Here is a 24,601-nt window from a genome sequence, read left to right on the forward strand (position 1 = left end):
TGTGCAAAAACTACTTGAAAGGATCCTCCATCTTCACCTTCCTGCTCCCCTCCACTTGCACTCTCACACTCCCACTTGCCCCGTGAATAACTTCACAGGAGGAATTGTGCAATGTCACTAAGCCTTCCTCTGGTGTCAGAGTGACTCCCTGCGAGAACATTCACTTCCTCATGACTCCAGTTTACCGCAGATTGACCGTCCCTCTTGTCTCTTTGATCGGAATCATAGTTGTTTCGGCAGGAATTTGAGGAGCAGATGTTATACCCCTTGAACAAGCTCTTTAATTCTCCTTAGTACTATGTCTAATGACTCTTAATCCTGCCCTTTTAACTCTGGCTAGCAGAATTAAGAGTGAAGTGGGACAGGAACAGTGAGCTTGATGCTGAACATAGCATTTTAATGTTGCTAAAGTGGACTTCAGAGAGCACATGAAAAGCAGTGAGAAAGTGGGAAAATGTTGAACATTGCTTCATGCTGCTCAAAGCCCAGTGTGAACATTAGTGTGGAATAGCGGAGAGCTTGCCTTCTCTTCAAGCTGAGGAGGACAATTGATTGGATTGGCCAAATGACTGGAGAAATGGAGGCAGTGACCTTTTTTTTTAAAAAACAAAATATCTGTATTTATTTAATTAAAAAAATTAAATACTTTTATTGGGTGCTCTTACATCTCTGACCACAATCCATAAATTCATCCATTGTGTTAAGCACATTTGTACATATACTGCCATCATCATTTTCAAAGTATTTCTTTCTACATGAGCCCTTGATATCAGCTCCTCATTTTACTCCCTCCCTGCCTCATCCTCCCTCCCTCATGAACCCTTGATAAGTTATAGATTATTATTTTCATATCTTACATTGTCTTCTGATGCCCTTCACCTACGTTTCTGTTGTTTGTCCCCCTGGGAGGGGGTTGTATGTTGATCCTTGTGATTGATTTCCTCTTTCTCCCCCTACCTTCCCTTCTGTAGTGTCCATTTTTACAATATAAAATGAATTCTCACCTAAAACCAAGTGATAAAAACATAGGTAAGTGAGAAAAATGAGAGTACTTGTGAACCAACTTGTTCATTATATTCTTACCTTAAAGAGTTTTTACATAGCTACTTGAACTATAATTATCAAAGATATGGACTGTTTGGTGTGTGTATAATTATCAAAGATAGGAACTGTTCGATGTGTATATCGCTTATAAAATTATTTTTTGATCAAATAGCTTAAATTTTTTTTAGGTTCTTGATTAATCACTTGCAATTTGGTATACCAGTCAGAGTCTGCTTAGGAGAGAAATAGCATGTGTAATTTGAAGAGAGAGTGTAATATAAAGAATTGTTAAGTATAACAGGGGATTGGAGTCATGAGGGATTGGCTAGACCTGAAAGTGGACATCTGGCTCATTACAGTCTTCACTACAGTCAGGATGGCAAGATCAGCTTTAGTGGAATGATGAGGGTTGAAAGGCTACTACTCGTCACCAGAAACCAAATCAAACCAAATGCCATTGTGCCACTTAATCATAGAGACACCCTATAGGGCAGGGTAGAACTGCCTCTGTGGGTTTCTAAGACTGTAATTCTATGGTAGTAGAAAGCCACTTATGGGGGGGTAGCTGCTGGTTTCAAACTGCTGACTTTGAGATTAGCAGCCTAATGTGTGAGTAGTATGCCACCAGGGCTCCTTAAGAACACTGTAGTACTGAACTAAAATAGGAGTTGAGGAGGGTTGAAATTTTTTTTCAAAGACCTCAGCTATAAAGGGAGGGGGAGAATAAGTGTAGTCCATGGAAGTTCCTGAGGATTTGTGAAGGGATGGAATCCAGAATGTAGGTAGTTAAGATTTGCCTTAGGCAAGAGGAGGTTGACTTCTAACATTGTAATGGAAGAGGTCGAGGAAGAGTACTGTTGAGATACAGCTAAGTTTTGTGGCATTAATGAGAAGACCTTGAGGCAGTTCTTGCCAGTTTGTTCTGAGAAAGAGTAGAAGGAATCAGCACTTGTAAACAGTGGGCATTGATTGGTTGGGTTGAAGGTTTAAGGTGAATAGAGATTTTGAGATTATTTGGGGAGTGGGAGGGAGAGCATTACCAGAATAACCTAGGGGGTGGGGGTAGGGGGGTGTTGAGGAAATCATTTGAAATTGGTGTTCCTAATTTCGTAGAATTAACAATTTGTCATTGTGAGACTTATTCTGGTAATGCTCAGTGTAGTCGAAGGATAAACAGTGTTCAATGACTCATCAGACTATTTTTCTTTTATCAGTCATCAGATCAAATCACTACAGTACAGTAACACAGGAGACATGATTCTTGTTGTATCTGGAAGTTCTCAGGCTAAGGTGATTGACAGAGATGGCTTTGAAGTAATGGAATGTATAAAGGGAGACCAATATATTGTGGACATGGCAAATACCAAGGTAAGCATAAAACAGTTATCAAATATGTGTGTGTGTGTGTATAATAGCTTCAAAAGCTTTTTTTGGAAAACGAAAACAGTTTCATTCGAACATAATCCACATATAATTAAATTAAGTCATATAAAGAAGAATTGTACATGAAAGCTGATGGTGCCCGGCTATCAAAAGATATAGTGGCTGGGGTCTTACAGGCTTGAAGATAAACAAGTGGTCATCTAGCTCAGAAGCAAAAAAGCCCACATGGAAGGAGCACACCAGCCTGTGTGACCACACCTGATGAAGGGATCAGGTATCAAGCATCAAAGAACAAAAAATCATATAATTGTAAATGAGGGTGAGTGCAGAGTGGAGACTCAAAGCCCATTAAACTAGACACCCCCTTATTGAAGGGTTGTGGGGAGGAAATAAGCCAATCAGGGTGCAGGTAGCAACGATGAAACATATAACTCCTCTAGTTGTTAAATGCATCTTCCCGCCCACTATCATGATCCCAATTCTACCTTACAAATCTGGCTTGACCAGAGGATGTACACTGGTACAGATAGAAACTGGAAACATAGGGAATCCAGGACAGATGACTCTTTCAGGACCAGTGGTGAGAGTGGCGATGCCTGGAGGTTAGAGGGAATGTGGGGTAGAAAGGGGGAACTGATTAAAAGAATCTATGAATAGCCTCCTCCCTGGGGGATGGACAGCAGAGAAGAGGGTAGGGGGAGACGTCAGACAGTCCAGCATATGACAAAATAATAATTTATGAATTATGAAGCGTTCATGAGGGAGGGGGGAGGGAGGAGGGAGAGCGAAAATGAGCAGCTGATATTCAGGGCTCAAGTAGAAGGCACATGTTTTGAGAATGGTGATGACAACAAATGTGCACATGTACTGGACACAGTGGGTGTGATAAAAATTGTACGAGCCCCCTGTACAATGATTAAAAAATTGTAGTCATTGCCACAGTCCATTTTAGAACATTTTCTTATTTCTTGAACTCATTTTTACTTGCTCCCTGTTTCCCCCTAACCTCTCCTGCCATACCCCCAAGAAACCATTAATCCAGCTATTGTTATTATCTCTATAGATTTGCCTATCTAGGATTTCATATACAGAAAAATATACAAATACAAACCAACAGAAAAACTAACAATAATAATAAAAACAAAAATTTCGATTGAAAAGCAAGTAGAAAAATATTAAAAGCTACAGCAAGTTTAAAATGGGTCAAAAGGAGATCAAATGATAAGGTGTTAAATTTTAGCCTAGCTACACCTGCGATAATCCACTTTCGAATGTACGCTACACCATAGCTAGGCAATTGATAACTCTGGACTCTGGTCAGAGGGGATTCACAGGAGGCTTAATTAACCCATGTGGAGATGTGAAAAGAGATTTTGGGCTTCCAGTGTTGTTCATAGTCTTATGAAAACCAGGCATTCACAATATATGCTCAGATATCATTCCCTCCTTCCAATTTGGATTATATTATTTACAATCCTTGGCTCATAGAGGCTGGCGTCCTTCTTCCAAATGGACTTAAATGGAAGCCTCACTTAGATGACTGCTTTTTCATAAACTTCTTTTGAAGCCCTCAGTGTGTGGGATTCTTAGGTGCTATCAAGACTATTTCAATTCCTAGTGACCCTATGTGACAAAGTCCAACTGCTTTTTAGGGATTTCTGGGTTGTAGTCTTTTCTGCAGCAAATCGCCAGGTCCTTGGCCAGTAGAACCACTGAGTGGATTCTAATCTCCAACCTCGTGGTAACAGCCAGATGCTAACTCTTGTACCACTGAGCTTCCATACAAGAGCGTCTTCTAAAAGTTCTTGAAAAATAAACATTAAAAAACAAAAAAACAAAACTATGCATGGATTTCAAAAATGTTTTGCACCAAAATAAACTTGTACAAATTAGCTTTCCAACATGTCTGAACAGGATCTAGTTTTCAGCACTAAGAAGGGCAGTACATCAGTTTGAAAAGCAATGTGAATTCTGCTGATAATGAACCAATAACAAACATCAAGTTTATGGTGAAATTTATGGCGTTTTATGAAAAGTTTTGGGGACAGTGCCCCAAAGAAATCAGCAGTTTGCAATTGTATTACTGGTCATAAGAAGGGATGAGGTGATGTTACAGATGCAGTCCCAGCAGTAGACCATTCACATTAACATTTAAGATCAAGGAGAACAAGGCACTGCCCATCTCTAAATCATTCAGAAAGTACACTAAAGAACTGCAATTGGATCCTCCCATCATTTATTTTAAACCAAAGTTTTCCTTCATTGCTTCTACTGAGGTAGTTTGTTTCCCTCAGACTTTGACGTCTGAACACATTCTTTGTTTGAGATTATTCAGATCAAGCTCTTACCACAAGTGCCCATACATCTATCAAATTTCTGTAGCCTGTTGAGAACTATTCTTATAAAACAAAGCTTAATAGTAAATCAGTACTAATTTAAAATCCTTTTAGTAAGTTATTTGTAAGTGAATGCTTAAGTTCTTAGTTTTATAATTTCATTTATAATATTTATCATTTCACTATTTTAAGTGATTTTTCTATGGATTGCTTTCCACATGTTTCACCATAAAACAGTTTTGAAAAGAACAAAAAAATCATATCAGTGGGTGTCCACCTTCCTGATATGATCACTGAAGACAAATGTGTGCATAAGCAAATGAGGTGAAGAAAGCTGATGGTGCCTGGCTTTCAAAAGATATAACATCTGGGGTCTTAAAGGCTTGAAGATAAACAAGTGGCCACCTAGTTCAGAAGCAACAAAGCCCACATGGAAAAAGCACACCAGCATGTGTGACCACGAAGTGTCAAAGGGATGAGGTATCAGGCATCAAAGAACACAAAATCATATCATTGTAAATGAGGGTGAATGCATAGTGGAGACTCAGAGCCCATCTGTAGGCAACTGGATACCCCTTAATGAGGGGTTGTGGGGAGGAGATGAGCCAGTCAGGGTTCAGGCTAAGCAACGATGAAACATATAACTTTCCTCTAGTTCTTAAATGCTTCCTCCTGCCCACTAGCATGATCCCAGTTATACCTTACAAATCTGGCTGGACCAGAGGATGTACATTGGTACAGATAGCAACTGGAAACACAGGGAATCCAGCACAGATGACCCCTTCAGGACCAGTGGTGAGAGTGACGATGCATGGAGGGTGGAGGGAAGGTCGGGTAGAAAGGGGAAACCAATTACAAGAATGTACATATAGTCTTCTCCTTGGGGGGATGGACAACAGAAAAGTGGGTGAAGAGAGACGTCGGACAGTGTAAGATATGACAATACAATAATTTATGAAATTTGAAGGGTTCATGAGGTGTGGGGAAGTGGGGAGGGAGGGGAAAATGAGCTGATATTAAGGGCTCAAGTAGAAAGCAAATGTTTGAGAATGATGATGGTAACAAATGCACAAATGCCCTTGACGCAATGGATGTATGTTTGGATTGTGTTAAGAATTGTATAAGCCTCCGATAAAATGATCTTTAAAAAAACCTAAAACAGTTCTGTACAGTTTAATTCTTTTCTTTTAAAAAATAGTTTTCTTGATTTAAAACTCACACATCATATACTCCCATAATTAAGGTCCTTTTAAAGAGTTGTATATACATCATCAAAATCAGTTCTAGTGCACTCTCCCCTCCCGTGTTCATGGGGTGGTCCTCAATTACCCTCCCCTGTCCCATCCCTGGTAAGCTATTACATCATTCATTGTCTCTATGCAACCACTCCTTCTGTGCTTCATAAACTGGGACACATAGCAGAAATAATACAAAACAAAAACAAAACACACAAAAAAGGTGGTAGAGAAAAGACCACTGTCAATATTAACATAGCCAGAGAGAATCTCTGTCTTGAAACAAGCAAAAAGCATTTAAACCTAGAGCAAATTCAGGTTGGGTTAAGAAGGAGGTCAGTTGACCAGGTAACATATTATGCCATTGTTTCATCACCTTAATCAGGTTTACAATGATCTCTTTATGATATTAAAGCTGTTTGAATCCTCAGCTGGGCCACAGGCTTGATCTGAGTAGAAAGATACCATGCAGGTGGTTTTGGGGCCCACACTGTCCTCCAGTAGCCTCCCATAAATTGGGTGTTCACGTTTTAAGCTCTGTTACTTTTCACTTCATCATATTTGGATTTTGGTATTTGTCATTTCTGAATCACACAGGCTGGTGTGCTTCTTCCATGTGGACTTAGTTGACGACTCACTTAGATGGCTGCTTGTTTGAGTACAGCAAGCTTTTAAGATTCCAGACACTATTACAATTGAAATCTGGGGTGTGGTTGATTTCTTAATGACATGACTGAAGTGTATGTGTGTGTGTTTCAGCGTAGAGGTAAGGGAGGCATGTTTCCGAGGAGTCTAGACTATGTGTACCTTTTAGTGAAAAATCCTCATGAGTGAACCTTAATAAAGGAAATCTAAATCTTTATAAGACATTTTAGTATTCCCTCCCCTCAAGTTCCTTAGGCTTAAACAGTATTTTGATATCTAGTCATTCAAAAAATTTACCTGTATTCCTTGAAGATGAATATATTATTCATATCTTCTCAATGCAAAACACTGCTTCCTAAGGGGTAAATGATTAATTTTTGGTGTTTTTTTTAATTTCCATAGGTGTTTTAAATGATGTTTAACTAAAAATATACTCTGAAAAGTACCATAATTTAAGTTCATTTCATGATGTTCTCACTTAATTGAAACCCCTTAAAACTTTGTCTCACTGTTTTTGTTACACGTTCACATTTTAAAAATCATTTTGTATTCTGTTACAACAAAATATTTCAGGTTCATCTTGCACTTCTCCTTGGGTATTTCCTATTTATTTAGTAATCTGTGGCTCCTTTCAGTGAGGTATAAATATTTAGAAAGTAAGATCTAGGTTGTGAATTCTTTACTGCTGGGGCGTGATTGCTTCTAGGTTCTTTCAGAAGACAAAGCTGGAGTGGAGATGAAGCGAATACTCCCCCTTCCTTGCGCCTAAAAACAATAAGCGCATATTGAGACAGCCAATTTCAATCTCACTTCTTAGCCTTTCCACATTCCATATTTTATCCCTTTCTTCAACAATGAGAAACTTGGTCCCTAAATCCTTAATATATCTGCACTTGGTCCCCAGGATTCCCACTGGGAATGGAAGGACTAAAGATGGACTCCAAAACAGATATGCTTGTAGATGGTCGGCCTTACCCAGGAATTTGAAAGGGTCACTGTCTACTGGCAAGGTCATTACCAACTTTTGTGTTGGGGGATGTTGGGACCTTCAGTAAGATTGTAGAAAAGGCATAGCATAGCTATTGATGATTATAAGGCACATTATTAGGATGGTTTTAGAATCTTAATGGTAAAAAAGGAATCTTAATGGTTACGAATGTAAATTAGTAGAGATATTCATCCTTCATATTTGTGTGTGATTATTCAGGAGTCGCGTGTGTTAGTGGGATACAGTTGTTGAGCTGGGTGGGGAGAGGGCTGTTGGAGATTAAAAGTTGCTTATTGTAGGAATAGCAAAACAACACTCAGGATTATGATGCGAGAATAGTCCAATTTTATTGAAAGTAAAGAGTTGGAAATAGGGTGTTTTATGGTCAGTAAATAGTATATTGATATTCTAGAACATATTAGGTGATACATACTTTGAAATAAATTAATGTTGGAACTTAGTGATTTCAGAAGAGGAACCATTTGGGATAATAGAATTATTTATAGCTGAGGCTGCTGAAATATGTTGGAAGAGGGGTTGGAGTCAAGGAAGAATGAATTTAGGGTGCTCTTTGAGGTGTTCTGATCATAGAATTGCTTAGGGACATGGACTTCAGACTCCCTGAATCATGTAAGGCAGTGAGTAAGAGTTGATGGATTATAACAGTTGTAGATAAAATACGGTATATGAGCCAAATCAAGCCTGCAGCCTGCTTCTGTAAATAATGATTTTATTGGAATTCAGCCAGGCCCTTTCATTGACTGTTGATGGTGGCTGCTTTCATGGTACAGTGGCAGAGTTGAATAGTCGACAACAGAAGCCATGCAGCCTGCAAAGCCTAAAGCACTGTCTGGCTCATTAGAGTAAAATTTGTCAACCCCGAATTAAATCTGTGAGAAAAATGTACTTTCCAGCAAAATGCACTCACAAAGTTTTGCTTACCATTTCAGAAGGTTTGGCGATTCTTGAGAGTCTGGATAGGTTCTGGTGAAGAAAACAACGTATAGATCAGAGTTCACAATGAATTTCTTCCTTGCTGCCTTTCATGTCTTCATCTGGTTTCCTCTGGTAGATAGTTAAGCATTATAACCTCAGTTCTTCTGTTTTGGGGGTTGTGGAACCTAACTAATTCTGTGGCCGCTAAGGGCACGCCACCAGTGTAGTTAATTTGCAGTTGCCGTCAAGGGGGGAAGGAGCTCTGGTGTAGTGGCGTAATGGGTTATATGTTGGGCTGCTGATTGCAAGGTTAGCAGTTTGAAACCACCAGCTGCTCCTTGGGAGAAAGATGAGACTTTCTACTCCCACAGATATTTACAGTCTTAGAAACCTACAGGGGCATTTCCACCCTGTCCTATGCAGGGTCACCAGGGGTTGGAATTGACTTGATGACATTAAGTTTGGGCTTCGTTTAGTCAATGAAGAAGCCACAAGATAGCTTAGTACATACAGATGACCACACCTCTATGTGCGTGTGTGCTGAGGACACCAATATTGGTCATGGATTAGTAATGTCCTCTCTCCATGCAAACCACAACATGTTATTAGAAACAAATACTTAGTTCTTTCCCCTAGCATATTTCCAGTTAAAGCTATTAAATCAAGGAAGGGAATCCTTCAGGAGGACCTATGTTTAGATAAAGTGAAAAGATAAACAAGTTTGTTTGATGAGAGTGTTTTCGTCACTAACTGTTCTGTAATAGGTGTCACTTTAAATTGTTCCTCCCTAATGTTAGCCATGCTACTGCATCTGTTTAGTTCCATGTATGAATCCTTAGTTGAACTTCATTTTTGTTATGACTAATTTTGGTCACTGTTTTAACACAAGGGCACTTAACATTCCCGTTGCCTTTGTCATGCTCCTGCCTTTACAAACAAGAAACAACATTCACAGACTTTGAGATTTTGTTTCAATCTAACCTAGTATTTGTGCGCTTAATCTGGGTTCTCCAACAGCTAAGGTGGACCACACTGCCTTGTCATGCCTTCTGTCATAGGAGTCTTTTGGTTTTAGGCCTCTTAAAAACACGCTTTCTGTCTCAAGATGCTGTTGCAGCTCAAATCCACAAAAGGCCTGTTTTCTTTGGGGGCTTGCCTTTGAGAGGAGCATGCATGTGCTGGGTGAGTTGTTGGGTTGCCGTTAGGATAGACTGCATGGAGTGAGATGCTGAGGGGAAGCAGTCATCTGTAAGATGCCCGAGTCTGAGAGGAAGAAACGAGATTACTTCTTGGGAACTGACCAGGACATAGATAGAAGATGTGTCAGATTAAAGGAGCAGGTCAAGAAGCCAGTGGAGATGGAGCTGAGTTTGACAGAAGAGGAACCGAGGGTGTGGAACTGTGTGCCAGAATGGGGATGCTCAAGCTGCTTTGTCTTAGTTACCACTGCTATCACAGAAATACCACATGTGGTTATTGCACAAACAGATGTCTGAATTTAGGGCAATGGCTCTAGGGAAGATTTCTTTCCATGTTTTCTTGGAAGGAAGCTCCTTGTCTGTATTCACTATCTGTGGGGCCAGAATTCCTTGAAGATCTCCATGTGTCTTGGCATCAATCTTTTCCTGGGTTTAGGAGGTTCTTGATGCTGAGACCCCCTGGTCCAAAGGGTTCGCTGCACCCCCACCTCTTCTTTCTTTGTGGTTCTGAGGTCCCATCTTTTCTTCCGGCTTTTCTCTCTCTCTTCCGCTCTATTTTATATAGTCCTGCAAGAACAATAATCTACAGGTCAATGAAAGCTGAACAGATGTGGAAAAGAGAATGGGACTTGACACATGAATATTAAGTTTGACAGAGGATATGTCTACATAAGTATGCTGCAAATATTTTCCTGAGCATAGTAGAGCAGTGTATCTCACAGTGGGTAATACTTCCCCTTTGGGTGGGGGTTGGGGGGGGTTGCAGTGTGCTTGAAATGTCTGGATGGGGAGATGCTGCAAAAGCAGATACTTACACTAATCTAGATTATGGGTTATAGTACAAAAGTGTTGTTTTCTTTTTAAATCGTTTTATTGGGGGCTCATACAACTTTATCACAATCCTGTTGTGTCAAGCACATTTAATACAGAAGTTTTTTACTGCCAGGGGGACACTGAGTAATTTTTTTCTGAAAAGACAAAATATGTTTGGAAACTTACGTAGTAGAGAAAAGTTATAAAGACTTCTTTGACATCACCAGAGAATGAATGAGTCATTGGCCCTGAAGCCTCAAGACCATACTCTTGAGGGACAGCTAGGTCAGTTAGCATAACCTAGCCCTCAAAGACAATGTTGTACAACCCACTTTAGTGAGTAGCGACTAGAGTCTTAAAGCCTTTGAGGGCCACCCAAGATGAAACTGCTGGAGCAAAGAACGCTGTTAGTTGCCATCAAGTCAGCTGCTGCACAAAGCGCCCCTATGCACAATGGAATGAAACACTGCAAAGTCCTATGCCGTCCTTACAGTCGGTCCTATGCCTGAGGCCAGTGATGTGGCCACGGTGTCCATCTACCTTCTTGAGGGCCTTCCTTCACTTCACCAAGCACGATGCCCTTCTCCAGCCACTGGTCTCTCCTGACAATATGTCCAAAGTATGTAAGATGAAGTCTTCCCATTCTTGCCTCTAAGGAGCACTCTGACCGTACTTCTTCCAAGACAGATTGATTTGTCCTTTTAGCAGTCCATGGTACTTTCAATATTCTCCAGCACCACAATTCAAATCTGTCGATTATTCTACGGTCTTCCTTATTCCATGTTCAACTTTCACATACATATGATGCAATAGAGAATATCATGGCTTGGATCAGGCACACCTTAGTCCTTAAAGTTACATCATTTCTTTTTAGTACTCTATAAAGAGGACGTATGCAGCAGATTTACCAAACATGATACGTCTTTTGATCTCTTGACTGCAGCTTCCATGAGCATTTATTGTGGATCCAAGTAAGACAAAATCCTTGACAACTTCAACCTTTTCTCTATTTATCATATTACTGGTTGTGTCATCTGCATATCTCAGGTTGTTAATAAGCCTTCCTCCAATCCTGACACTCACATTCTTTCTCATATAATCCAGCCTTTCTGATTATTTACTCAGCATACAGATTGAACAGGAATGGTGAGGGGATAAAACCCTGACACCCATCTTTCCTGATTTTAAACTATGCAATATGCCTCCTTTCGTCTGCACAATTGCCTTTTGATCCATGTACAAGTTCCTCATGAGCACAATGAAGTGTCCTGGAATTCCCAATCTTCTCCAGCTTATCCATAGTTTATTATGGTTCACACAGTCAAATGTCTTGGCATTGTTAATAAAATACAAGTAAGCATCTTTCTGGTATTCTCTGCTTTGATCCAAGATCCATCTGAGTTAGGCAATCCTATTCCTTATTCTCCCTAGTCATTTTGTAGACCTTGTTTGGTGATGAAATGTTGATGTCACTGCCAAACCCTGGAGGTTCTTTTAGAGCAGGGAACTCTGTCTTTCAGGTGCTTCAGAACTGCTGCCCCTAAGGATAGAGAGTACTTCAATGCCTTTGAATCAGAGTTCAAGTGCATGTGATGTCTAGAGCTAGATTGCACTCCCATGTCGTGAATGGAAGGGAGACTGGGAATGTTAGCATTTAACATTTCCACTTCTATGGTGAAAGGTGGTCATTCTGTCTCTGATCCAGACTCATCTCTTGAGGAATTTCCTAAACACAAAGTGGTTCATGATCTCCGTATTTAGAAAGAATGAGGAACTTTGCTATAGTTACCCTGTTCTACAATTGCTTGGTTTAAAAACCTTGGCCTCTTCTGTGATTACAACCTAGATCCACTCCCTTAGTGAATCCTATTGTGTCTGTTTTTAAAATAGATTCCAAGTCTACTCACTTCTCAACCCCACTGTTAGTCTCCACTTGAAGTCACTGTCATCTGTCACTTGAACTCCTTAGATGTTTTCCCAGCTGGCCCTCAGCTTTCTTCTTTCTGTTCTGTATAATGCACTAAAGAAGTCGTAGTTTAGTCAGTAGTTCATATTACTGTTAGTAATGTGCTGTACGTACCTCACAGCCTGGCCTTACACTTTTAATATGTCTCCATCACTTCCAGTTTTCCTAGATTTCTGTTTTGTACATTCCATCTTCTGATAATTAATGGATGTTAGCAGCTGTTTTTTCTTGTTTGGAGTTGTGCCCCAGCAGCAAATGAAGACTTCCAAAGCTTTGCTCCATCCATGTAATTAAAATCAACTCTAATTTGAGGAGGCAGCCCTTACCCAGTCGTATTTTGAGCACCTTTGAACTTGAGGGGCTCCTCTGGCATTATACCAAGCAGTGTTCTGCATGTGTTTGTAAGATTTTCAGTGGGTAATCCCTTAGAAGTGGACCTCGTCTTCCTTCTTCCCAGTCTTCATCTAGAAGCTCCTTTAAAACGTGTTCGCTGCGGGTGACTGCACTGATATTGGAAACACTGGTGGTACAGCTTCCAGCATCACAGCAACATGCACCCACCACAGTATGACAAACTGACAAGTGGCGGTGTGGTTTTTAGACTATAGTTGTCTATTAGTTTTCATGAGCTGCTGTGTGTAACAAATTACCACAAACATGGAGGCTTAAAACAAATTTATTCTCTCAAAGTTCTGGAATTTATGCTTTCTCTCAGAAATTTCTTGGGAAAGTCCTCCAGCTTCTCAGCCTGAACCTCAAGGCATTTGTTGCCTTGTGGTGACGTGGCTTTGCTCTCTGCCTCTTTTCTTCACATAGCCATCTCTTTGGTTTCCATTTTTGTTTCTTCTAAGAATACATGACATTGGATTTAAACCACACTTGATAATGCAGGATGAGCTCACTCTGAGATTCTTAACTTAATTCCATCTCTGAATAATTTTTTTCCCGAAACAAAATCACATTACTGGTATCTTTTGGGGCTACCATGTACCTCATTACAGAATATACCTGGAGGGGAGGGGGTGTTTTACCCCAAATAAACCAGAGTTGTGCTAGGTGGATAGGAGCTTTTGTAGTATGAATTTTTCCCAGTAGGTGAGCATTGAGCAACTCGCTCTGAGTTAGTGAACCCAATGGTGTTACCTGATAAGGTTCTCGCTAGACACACTGAATTTTTTTTGTAAAAGCAGTTGCTCGAACCTCGATTTTTTGTGATGGCTGCTTTAAGAGAATAGCATGCAGGGAGCTTCTGAGGGAGTGCAAAGGATAGACCCTGGGGCCAGAGCATGGCACCCCATCGGACTTGACTGGAGGACACGCTTAGAGGTGAAAAATCAGACCTTGATCTATTTACAGGTTTTTCTTTCTTTTTTAAAATTAAAATTTTTTTCTCTAAAAAATTAATTTATTCTTCTCCGGGTTTTCTTTTTTTGTTGTCATCGTGTTCTCTTTTGTCGCTTTGCTTGCTATGCCTTGTTTTTGAGTGCATATTACTATCTCTGCAGATCTATCTAGATAAGATAGGCTGGATGAACAGTCTGGAGGAGAAAACAACAGGACTGATGGTTCTGGGGGGGGCATGAGAGAGGAGGTGGCGGGGGTAAGGAGGTGGTGTTGACCAATCCAGGGACAAAGGAGCAACAAGTATTCCAAAATTAGTGGCAAAAAGGGTGTGAGAGACCTGGTAAGGGCAATGTAACCGAGAGAACTTGCTGAAACCCAAATGAAGGCTGAGCATGATAGTGGGATAAGAGGAAAGTAAAAGGAGAGGAAAGCACTAGGAGACAAAGGGAATTTATGGGGGTCTAAGTATAGGCATATACATATATAAATAACATATAGGATGCTGGAGAAATATATTGATATGTTAAGTATTAAGGCAGCAGATGAACATTGGGCCTCCACTCAAGTACTTACTCAATGCAAGAACACTTTGTTCTATTAAATTAGTATTCCATGATGCACACCTATCCGGCATGATTGCTGAAGATAAATATGTGCATAAGCAAATGTGACGAAGAAAGCTGATGGTGCCCAGCTATCAAAAGATATAGTGTCTGGGGTCTTAAAGGCTTGAAGATAAATAAGCGGCCATCTAGCTCAGAAACAACAAAGCCCACATGGAAGAAGCACACCAGCATGTGTGACCATGAGGTGTCAAAGGGATGAGGTATCAGGCAGCAAAGAACAAAAAATCATATCACTGTAAATGAGGGTGAATGCATAGTGGAGACTCAAAGCCCATCTGTAGGCAACTGGATACCCCTTACTGAAGGGTTGTGGGGAGGAGGTGAGCCAGTCAGGGTGCAGGTAGCAACGATGAAACATATAACTTTCCTCTAGTTCTTAAATGCTTCCTCCTGCCCACTATCATGATCCCAATTCTACCTTACAAATCTGGCTAGACCAGAGGATGTACATTGGTACAGATAGCAACTGGAAACACAGGGAATCCAGGCCAGGTGATCCCTTCAGGACCAGTGGTGAGTGGTGATGCCTGGAGAGTGGAGGAAATGTGGGGGGATAAAGGGGTAACCGACTACAAGAATCGATAGCCTCCTCCCTGGGGGATGGACAGCAGAGAAGAGGGCGGGGAGAGACATCAGACAGTCCAGCATATGACACAATAATAATAATTTATGAACTATGAAGGGTTCATAAGGGAGGGGAAAAGTGAGCAGCTGATATTAAGGGCTCAAGTAGAAGGCACATGTTTTGAGAATGATGATGACAACAAATGTACAAATGTGCTTGATACAATGGATGTATGTGTGGATTGTGATGAGAATTGTATGAACCCCAATAAATGATTTTTAAAAAAGCAGTTGGCTGATTTAAGAGAATAGGATGCAGCTGTGACCTTTTGGTCTCTGCTCGGGAACAATGCCACATAAAGTGTTGTGATGTTGAACACAGCTTACAAGGGCAGCACTGGGGGGAACTCCAGTGTATTAGTGCTTTTCTTGTTTCAAGAAAAGTGAAATGTCCATTGATGACAAACTTTGTGTTGGATGTCTGTCAACTTGCCAAAAGGATGAAAATGTCAACTTGTAATGCATTTGGAGTTTTTCCACCAAGTCAGACTGTTAATCAAGCTTTCTATTTAGAGGTTCTGAAAAGATTTTGTATGTGACAAAAAACGCCTGATGTGTGGCAGACGGGTGACTGGTTTTACTACCTTGACAATGCACCTGCTCTCGCAGCCATCTTAGTGAACCAGTTTTTGGCAAAATACAGCATGCCTCTCTTGCCCCATGCACCTTACTCACCTGACCTCGCTCCATGCGACTTCTGTTTGTTTCTGTGAATACACAGGGACATGAAATGATGGTGACTTAAAGACAAAAGAGAGGTAAAGAAGAAAACGAGGGAGGTGCTCTCCCTCATCCAAACAGATGAGTTTGAAAAATGTTTCCTAAAATGTGATCGCAGATTTGACAAATGTATTAACTATAATGGAGAGTACTTTGAAGGTGATAAACTGGTTTTGTAAAAAAAAATTTACATAGTTTTTTTTGCAAAAAAATCCTTTTTTTCCCCATAATGTTGCTTGGATTACTTCTCTCCCCCCCCCTTCATTGTATTTGTTACTCATTTGAAATACAGAAGGGCTTATTTTTTACCATTTGCATCAGATTTTAAGTTTTCCAATCCTTGTTTGTTTTTGAGTATGTGAACCATTAACATGGTTCCAAAGTAAAACAAACAAGTCAGGAGATACAGACTTACAACTTGTGGTGTTGTGTTGTATAGGAAATGAACACTTGCTATGCATGAGAGCAATGGATCAGGTGATATTTACTTAGGGGTGATGGAATAGTTCTTTGAACAAGTTTCATATAAACAGTGTTTGGAGTAATGGGAATGTGAATGTTTTTCAACATGGAGAACAATGATGAGAATGTTTTTCAACATGGGAAAGTATGTATGAAGACTGATATGGAGACAGAACTGGGCTTATTGGAGGAACTGAAAAGAGGCCAGTGAGCTGGTTCATATTGGACACCATGCAGTCTATTCCTAATCATAGCAATTGTGTACAAAGTTTCTCGGGGTGTAAATCTTATGGCCTTTGAAGAGACGGATGGGCTTGAACCACCAACCCTGTTGTGGTTAGCAATCCAAAGCTTACCCAACAGTGAAGTTGTAAGGAAGGCAGTAATCAGATAATTTAAATTCTCATACACTGGTAAATAAGTTGGAAAGGTAGCAGAGCGTTTTATGTAGTGGAGTGGGAGACTTAGAATTTTATTTTAAAATTTTACTTTTATCAGATTGTTATGTGGAGAACAAGAGTTAAGGCAGAGTTCCCACTAACATATCTATAACAATGCTTACATGATCTGGAGGCATGAGATAATGTTTTATGTATGATTGGTAGTGGTGAAAAAAGGAGGAGTAGATGGATTTAAAATATACAATTTATTTTGATAGAATTTTCAGAACTTCTAGGTGGGTTGAACCTGGGTAGGTAGAGACAGGCTTTATGGGTTTTGGTTCTGGGGGGAATGAAGGACGACTTCCTGGGGTTAGCAAGAGCGGCTAGGAAAGAACTTGTTTGAAAAAGGAAGCGGGCCACTGAAGGTCTAAAGGTGTAATGGAGTGGCGATGGGGCACCAGACCCCCTCCATCCTTGATTGCAGGAAGAACAATAGAGTCGTGTAGAAGGTGCGTCCCTCAGCCACAAACACTGAGGACTAAAAGGGTATAAGTGCTATTAGGTAAATGGATCCTGGGTCATGGATCCATGAAAGGAAAGGGAATTGGACCGATGGATTATAACAGAGCCTGCTTGCTCTTTAGCAGAGGGATACTCATCTACTCTGAGTGAGGACAACAGTTAGACTTGGAATTCTATGTATGGCCTCGCTCTCTTTTTTTCTTTTGGTTTCTATCTATGTAAGAGAGGCAGGGTAAGCAATCCCAAGGAGACAGCAAGGGGACCCAGGTTCTGGGGGTGGGCGTGAGAGAGGAAGAGGTAGGGGATGGGGAGGGAAGAAGCAGTGAGCTAATAATGACAGGGACAGGGGACAGCAAGGGATCCAAAATGGACAGTGAGGAGGGTGTAGTGTTCTTGGTCATGCTTGATCAATTGCAATGTGTACAATAGGAATTACTTAGAGGTCACCGATGGGTAAGCATGATAATGGGGCTGGAGGAAAGAATAAGAAAGTTAAAAAATTCTATATTGAAGTATAAATATAGATATGTATACAAATATATTAATCTATAAAGATAGATATATTTGTCTATGTGTATGTATATATGTTTGTATGTATGTATGTAAATACAGTAAGGAAGCAGATGGACTTCTACTTAAATCTTAATCCAATACAAGAACAGTTTTCTATAACAACATGGCAATGTATGATACTCATCTTCCCAGCATGATTGCTGAAGACAAATGGGTACATAAGCAAATGTAAAGAAAGTTGATGGTGCCCGGCTATCAAAAGATATGGCATCTGGGGTCTTAAAGACTTGAAGGTAAATAAGCGGCCATCTAGCTCAGAAACAACAAAGCCCACATGGAAGAAGCACACCAGCATGTGTGACCATGAGGTGTCGAAGGGATGAGGTATCAGGCATCAAAGAAAACATCATATCATTGTGAATGAGGGGAAGTGCGGAGTGGGGCCCAAAGTCCATCTGTAGGCAACTGGACATCCCCTTACAGAAGGGCTGCAGGGAGGAGACGAGTCAGTCAGGGTGCAGTGTAGCAATGATGAAACTTACAGCTTTCTTCTAGTTCTTAAATGCTCCTCCCCACCCACTATCATGATCCCAATACTACCTTACAGATGAGGCTAGACCAGAGGATGTACATTGGTACAGATAGCAACTGGAAGCCCAGGGAATCCAGGATGGATGATCCCTTCAGCACCAGTGGTGAGAGTGGCGATACTGGGAAGGTGGAAGGAGGGTGGGGTAGAGAAGGGGAATTGATTACAAGGATCTACATATAACCTCCTCTCTGGGGGACGGACCACAGAAAAGTGGGTGAAGGGAGACGTCGGACAGTGTAAGGTTTGACAAAATAATAATTTATAGATTATCAAGGGTTCATGAGAGAGGGAGCAGCAGAAAGGGAGGCGGGAAAATGAGCTGATGCCAGGGGCTTACGTAGAGAACAAATGTTTTGAGAATGATGGGGCAACGAATATACAAATACCTTATATAATTGATGTATGTATGGATTGTGGTAAGAGTTGTAGGAGCCCCCAATAAAATGATTCATAAAAAGAAAAAAGAAAGAAAGCTGACCGTGCCCAGATAATAAAAGATACAGCGTCTGTGGTCTTAAAGACAGGAAGTTAAAGAAGTGGCCTTTTGGCAGGGAAGCAACAAAGCCCACATGGAAGAAGCACACCAGCCTGTGTGATCATGAAGTGTGGACAGGAATAAGTATCAAAAGTTTAAAAACAAGCAATCAAATTGACGTGAAGGGGCATAAACAAAGTGGAGATCTAAAACCTACCTGTAAGATAATTGGACAGATCCTCTCAGAAGGGCCACATAGTAGGGATGACATATCCAGCATGCAACATAGCACCGATGAAACACATACCTATCCTCTAGTTCTTTAATATTTCCTCCTCTTACTATTAAGGCCTTCGTTTTACCACATTAATATTGTTTTAGACCGGTGTTACTTCATTTATATAATTAAGACCGACTGTTGGATGTATGAAATCCAAGATAGGTAAACCCTTCAGAAATAGTAATGGGAGCAATCATTCTCTGAGGGTAAAGGAAGAGAGGGGGTGGAGAAGCAATGATGATTGTATACCCCCACTCCTACTTGAGAACAGATAACAGATTGTAGGTCAATGGATACACTGGCTGATGTAAGAAATGGCAAACTATCTATCTATCTGTATATATATATATATATATATATATAGTATATAACAATAAGGGTTGTCCTGGGGGGGTCAGGGTGCAGAGAGAAGGGATAAAGGGGAGCTTATATCAAAGAATTCAAGAAAAAAGAAAATGTTTTGAAAATGATGGTGGCAGCAATTGTACAATTATATTTATTTTAATTGAATTATGGATTCTTATAATATGTGTAAGAGTTCCCAATAAAATGATAAACATATTAAAAAAATAAAATGTGGGCAATATGAATCAAGGTTTCCTTGTATATTTGAAATGTGTATGATATGCAAATGGAAATGTCAATTAAATAGCTGGTTTTGAGTTTGGGAGAAGAAAATGGGAACCCAAACTTCCTTTAAGGAGGCATGACCTGAATCAACCTACTTTAGTTCATGCCACCTTATGATTATTTTTCATCTTTTTTTTATTTAGGACTTGGACTCGATATTATTATGACAAACGTGTGGAAATAGTCTCCAGGCCCATGTATGCTAATTCTATATCATTCTCTCTAGTGAGTTATAGTTATTTTCCTTCAGAGTCTACAAAAAAACAAACCAAACTTGTGGCCATGAAGTCCATGTTGACTCATAGTGACTCCAAGACTGAAACGGTTCCCAGGAGTGGAAAGCCCCGTTTTTCTCCCACCGAGCTGCTACAGGTTTTGAACTGCCGACCATGCAGCTTACAGGCCAACCTGTGGCCACTACACCACACGGCTCCTCCAAGTCACCTGTAACTGTACATCGGAGGAGCCCGAGTGGCACAGTAGATAAGGCGTTGGACTGCTAATCACAACGTCAGCCTTTGGAACCTACAAGCTGCTCTGGGAGAAAGAGGGGGCTTTCTGTCTCTATAAAGGTCTGCAGCCTCAGGCCCCAGAGGGCCAGCTCAATAGCGTCTCTAGGACTGGGAATCTGTTCAATGATAGAGTGATGAGTGGGTGTGATTGCTAAAGAGCACTGCCCCCCACTTTATAAATGATTTCTCTGTTAGCATAGTTTGGTTGTGGATCCCTTCCGAATAAGAGATTCAGCTGTCATCATTAAGTTTAAAAGTATTAGGTGCTTTTCTTCCCCCCCAGACCGTGACTTATTGTATGAGACTACTCTAGATGGTTTTGTTACCTAGAAGGGAGGTGAGTGTATGCATGTGCATGTGTGATATATTTGATAGATTCATCTGGTCTATCAGTTTTCACAACATATTGTAAAGACAGTTTTTTTCTACTATGTTTTATATTTAGAGGGGCTAATTTTCTTGAATCATTTTAGACAACTTTTACTTATCTTTTTAAAACTTATATATGGTTACAAATATATTATAAATCAAGTTGGCACAGTTTTAGAAAATATGAATATCTCCCCTCAGTTCTTAGTTTTGGCTTTGCTTATTTGCTAGTACTTTTCAGTTGAAGCCCATTCAATAGGGGAAGAAACAGTGCCTTTAGCAAATGATGCTGGTATAGCAGAAGATCTATTTGCTGACAAATGGAACAAGATTCATGCTTCACACTGTTCACCAAAGCAAGTCAAATGGAAGCCAAGACATAGACGTTAAAACTAAAATGATGAAGTTTCTGGAAAATGACATCAGGACAAAACTAGAGAGCACTAATCTCTGGAGTATATATACTATCACACACAACTACAAATGCATGAGCAATAAAAGACAAATTGGGTCCTCCTAAAATTTTAATATTTATATCCATCCAAATATTTTACCAACATCAAAAAGAATCTATGCATTGGGAAAGAATTTTTATTAACAACACATCTAACAGCTTTAGTCTCTAAAATATATAGAAAAATATAATACCTTTACAGTAAAAGGACAAAAATGATCAAAGTACATGACTAGACACTTCATTGCAGACGCAGTCAGATGGCTGTCAAACACGTGAAGAGATACTTGTAATCATTAGCCATTTAGGAGAGACCAAAAAGAAAATCAACAACAACCAAAACAATGATTGCCATTTCACCCAAACAAACATGGCACTGATTTTTTTTAAAGGGGGTGGGGGAAACAGCAAATACTGTTGAGATCATGGAGAAATTGAAACTCATATGCTTATACATTAGTGGGATTGTAAATGTTAAAACCACTTATGGGAAACAAGATGGTGTTTATTTAAAAAGCTAGAAGTAGAAGTAGCTTATCATCCAGCAATCCAATCCTAGGTCTATATTTTAGAGAACTAAGAGCAGGGAAATGAATAGGCATATGCTCACCCATCTTTATTTTAGCATTATTCACAAAAGCAAAACATGATAAGCACCTAAGTGTATATTGGTGGATGAATGGATAAAGAAATCACGGTACATGCACATAATGGAATACTATATAATAAAGAATTCTGATGTATCTGACAACTATCTTAAATCATACATGAATCTGAGAGATACTGTGTGCTTTGTGAATAAACCAATCAAAATAGGGCAACTATTACATGGTACCATTTTACCAAAAAGTCAAGGGTAGGTAGACACTCAAAAAAAACCAAAAACAACATTGGTTACCAGTGGTGGGAGGGAAGAGAAGTGAGAATCACCTACTAGATTGTAGACATGTAAACATTCTGTTGATGAGAAATCACACAACTTGACTAAGGCAAATGACACAGAGCTAGCCATATCTGCCTGCGTTACCACTCATGTGGTGACCACTCGTGTTGATGTAGGCAGATAGGTATGACATATGGGCGTGAGACTAAGGAACTCCCAGGACTGTGTCTTTTAACCTGAATCCCAGTGGTCACCTTCAGCCAAATTACAGATTGGCTTATAAAATAAGCAATGTCCGTCCCATGCGAAAGCAAACTCACCCCGAACCATTGCCTGGCTTTACCCCCGTGAGCTTCAGGCACTGAGACGGGTTGCACAGTGAAGAAAGAAACAGTGCTTTTTAAAATTTCTTTTCGGACACGATACTTTCTGTATTGTGTAGACAGAAGTCCCTAGGACACCAACTATGGGGGAAAATGGGCTAGAAGGCCAGAAAGGGGATGAGATGCTGGGCGTCTATTAGAGGCTTGTTCCTATAGTGCATGGAAATTTATGAAGCATCTCATAAAGGTTCCTATCAGTTACCTTGATTTTTGGGAACTTTTTAATTTGTTGTGATAGCCTCTGATTCAAAACTATAGCACATGCATATAATAAAAAACCGCCGAACCCTGAAAGCTGTTAAAAAGAAAATGTAATTATATGTCACGTGAGATAATTACATTGGTCTGTATCCTGAAACCTCCTTCTATAGATAGTGTGTGATAAATGTGACGGAACCTTAAGATGCTTGTGGGAACGTCCATCATCTTTATTCAATGTTCACGAACTCTCTGTAGTGCTCTTACATGGTTCTTAAAACTGTGTCACACTGTATATGCACGTGTGGTATAAGTTAGAATTAAAAGCAGATGAATTTAAGAATGTTCGATGCCTTTCATTGAAATGAGGTGATGGTTACCTAGTGAAAGTTGGAGAAAGGGTAGCGATTTCTTGTGCAGTCTGGTTTCTTGGAAAATAAGCAATGTCCATGAAGAATGTGCTCCTTTAACCAGTCAATTCTAAGTCCAAAGAGTGAATATTTATATGAAGGCAAAGATGAGAAGCAAGGAGGATCAGGATAACCGGATGGATGGAAACAGGGTAGGTCGGCTGAAATGGTGAGAATTCTGACAAATTACCAGGATTGTAACCAATGCTACAGACCAATTTGTGTGTGAATTATTACATGAGAATCTGTTTTGTAAATATTTACTTAAAACAGACTTAGGCATTAAAAAGATAAGTGTATGTGTGATCTATTGGTTTTTGATCAATTTATGTTTTATCATTTTTTAGAATATTGTTTCTTTAATTTTTTAAGGGTCACACAGCAATGCTTCATACTGGCTCATGGCATCCCAAAATAAAGGGAGAATTTATGACCTGCTCAAATGATGCGTGAGTATTACTGATAATCTATTTAATACATTCCTGTCTTTGTTTATATTCCTGTCTTTAAATATTTAATAGTCTTAACAGTAAAGTAGGAAACAATGATGGGGAAATAAATCTATGTGCATATATTTATAAGTTTAGTATTATGGCAGCAGATTTTGTTCTTTTAAATTGGCATTCCATGATGCACACCTTCCCAACATGATAGCTGAAGACAAATGTGTACCTGAGCAAATGTGGTGAAGAAAGCTGATGGTCCCTGGCTATCAAAAGATATAGCATCCGGGGTCCTAAAGGCTTAAAGGAAAACAAGCAGCCATCTAGCTCAGAAGCAACAAAGCCCACATGGAAGAAGCACACCAACCTGTGTGACCACGAGGGGTCAAAGGGATCAGTTACCAGGCATCAAAGAACAAAAAATCATATCATTGTAAATGAGGGTGAGTGCAGATTGGGGACCCAAAGCCCATTTGTAGGTAACGGGACATTCCCTTACAGAAGGGTCACAGGGAGGAGATGAGCCACTCAGGGTACAGTGTAGCAACAATGAGACATACAACTTTACTGTAGTTCTTAAATGCTTCCTCCCCCACAACTATCATGATCCCAATTATGCCTTACAAATCTGGCTAGACCAGAGCATGTACACTGATGCAGACAGGATCTATAAACACAGGGAATCCAGGACAGATGACCCATTCAGGACCAGTGGTGAGAGTGGCGATACTGGAGTTTGGAGGGAAGGTAGGGTAGAAAGGGGGAACCGATGATCTACATATAACCTCCTCCCTGGGGGACAGACAACAGAAAAGTGGGTGAAGGGAGGGAGATGACAGACAGTGTAAGACATGACAAATAATTTATAAATTATCAAAGGTTCATGAGGGAGGGGGGAGCAGGGAAGGAGGGGGAATAATGAGCTGATACCAAGGGCTTAAGTGGAGAGCAAATGTTTTGAGAATGATGAGGGCAACGAATGTACAAATGTGCTTGACACAGTGGATGTATGCATGGATTGTGATTAGAGTTGTGCGAGCCCCCGATAAAGTGACTTACAAAACAACAAGACGTAGCACAATAGTGAAACCATGCCCCTGGTGGTATAGGGTTATGTTTTGGGCTGTGAGTTGTAAGGTCAGCAGTTTAAAAGCCACCAACTGCACCGTGGGAGAAAGACGGGCCTTTTCGTTTTCATGAAGAGTTAGGTCTCGGACACCCACAGGGGCCATG

The 24,601-nt window shown here is 40.2% G+C and overlaps 1 protein-coding gene across 1 annotated transcript in view; it reads left to right on the forward strand.

Annotated features, from left to right (window-relative positions):
• Nucleotides 1-24,601, forward strand: part of WDR70 (WD repeat domain 70) — a 279,175-nt gene that overhangs the window by 93,259 nt on the left and 161,315 nt on the right. Inside the window, exons 8-9 of the mRNA XM_075540952.1 lie at nt 2,259-2,412; nt 23,298-23,374. Of these exons, the coding sequence (XP_075397067.1) occupies nt 2,259-2,412; nt 23,298-23,374 (231 nt within the window). The remainder of the gene's footprint in view (nt 1-2,258; nt 2,413-23,297; nt 23,375-24,601) is intronic.

Source organism: Tenrec ecaudatus, chromosome 2 (genome assembly GCF_050624435.1).
Source record: "Tenrec ecaudatus isolate mTenEca1 chromosome 2, mTenEca1.hap1, whole genome shotgun sequence".
NCBI classification, from domain to species: Eukaryota; Metazoa; Chordata; class Mammalia; order Afrosoricida; family Tenrecidae; genus Tenrec; species Tenrec ecaudatus.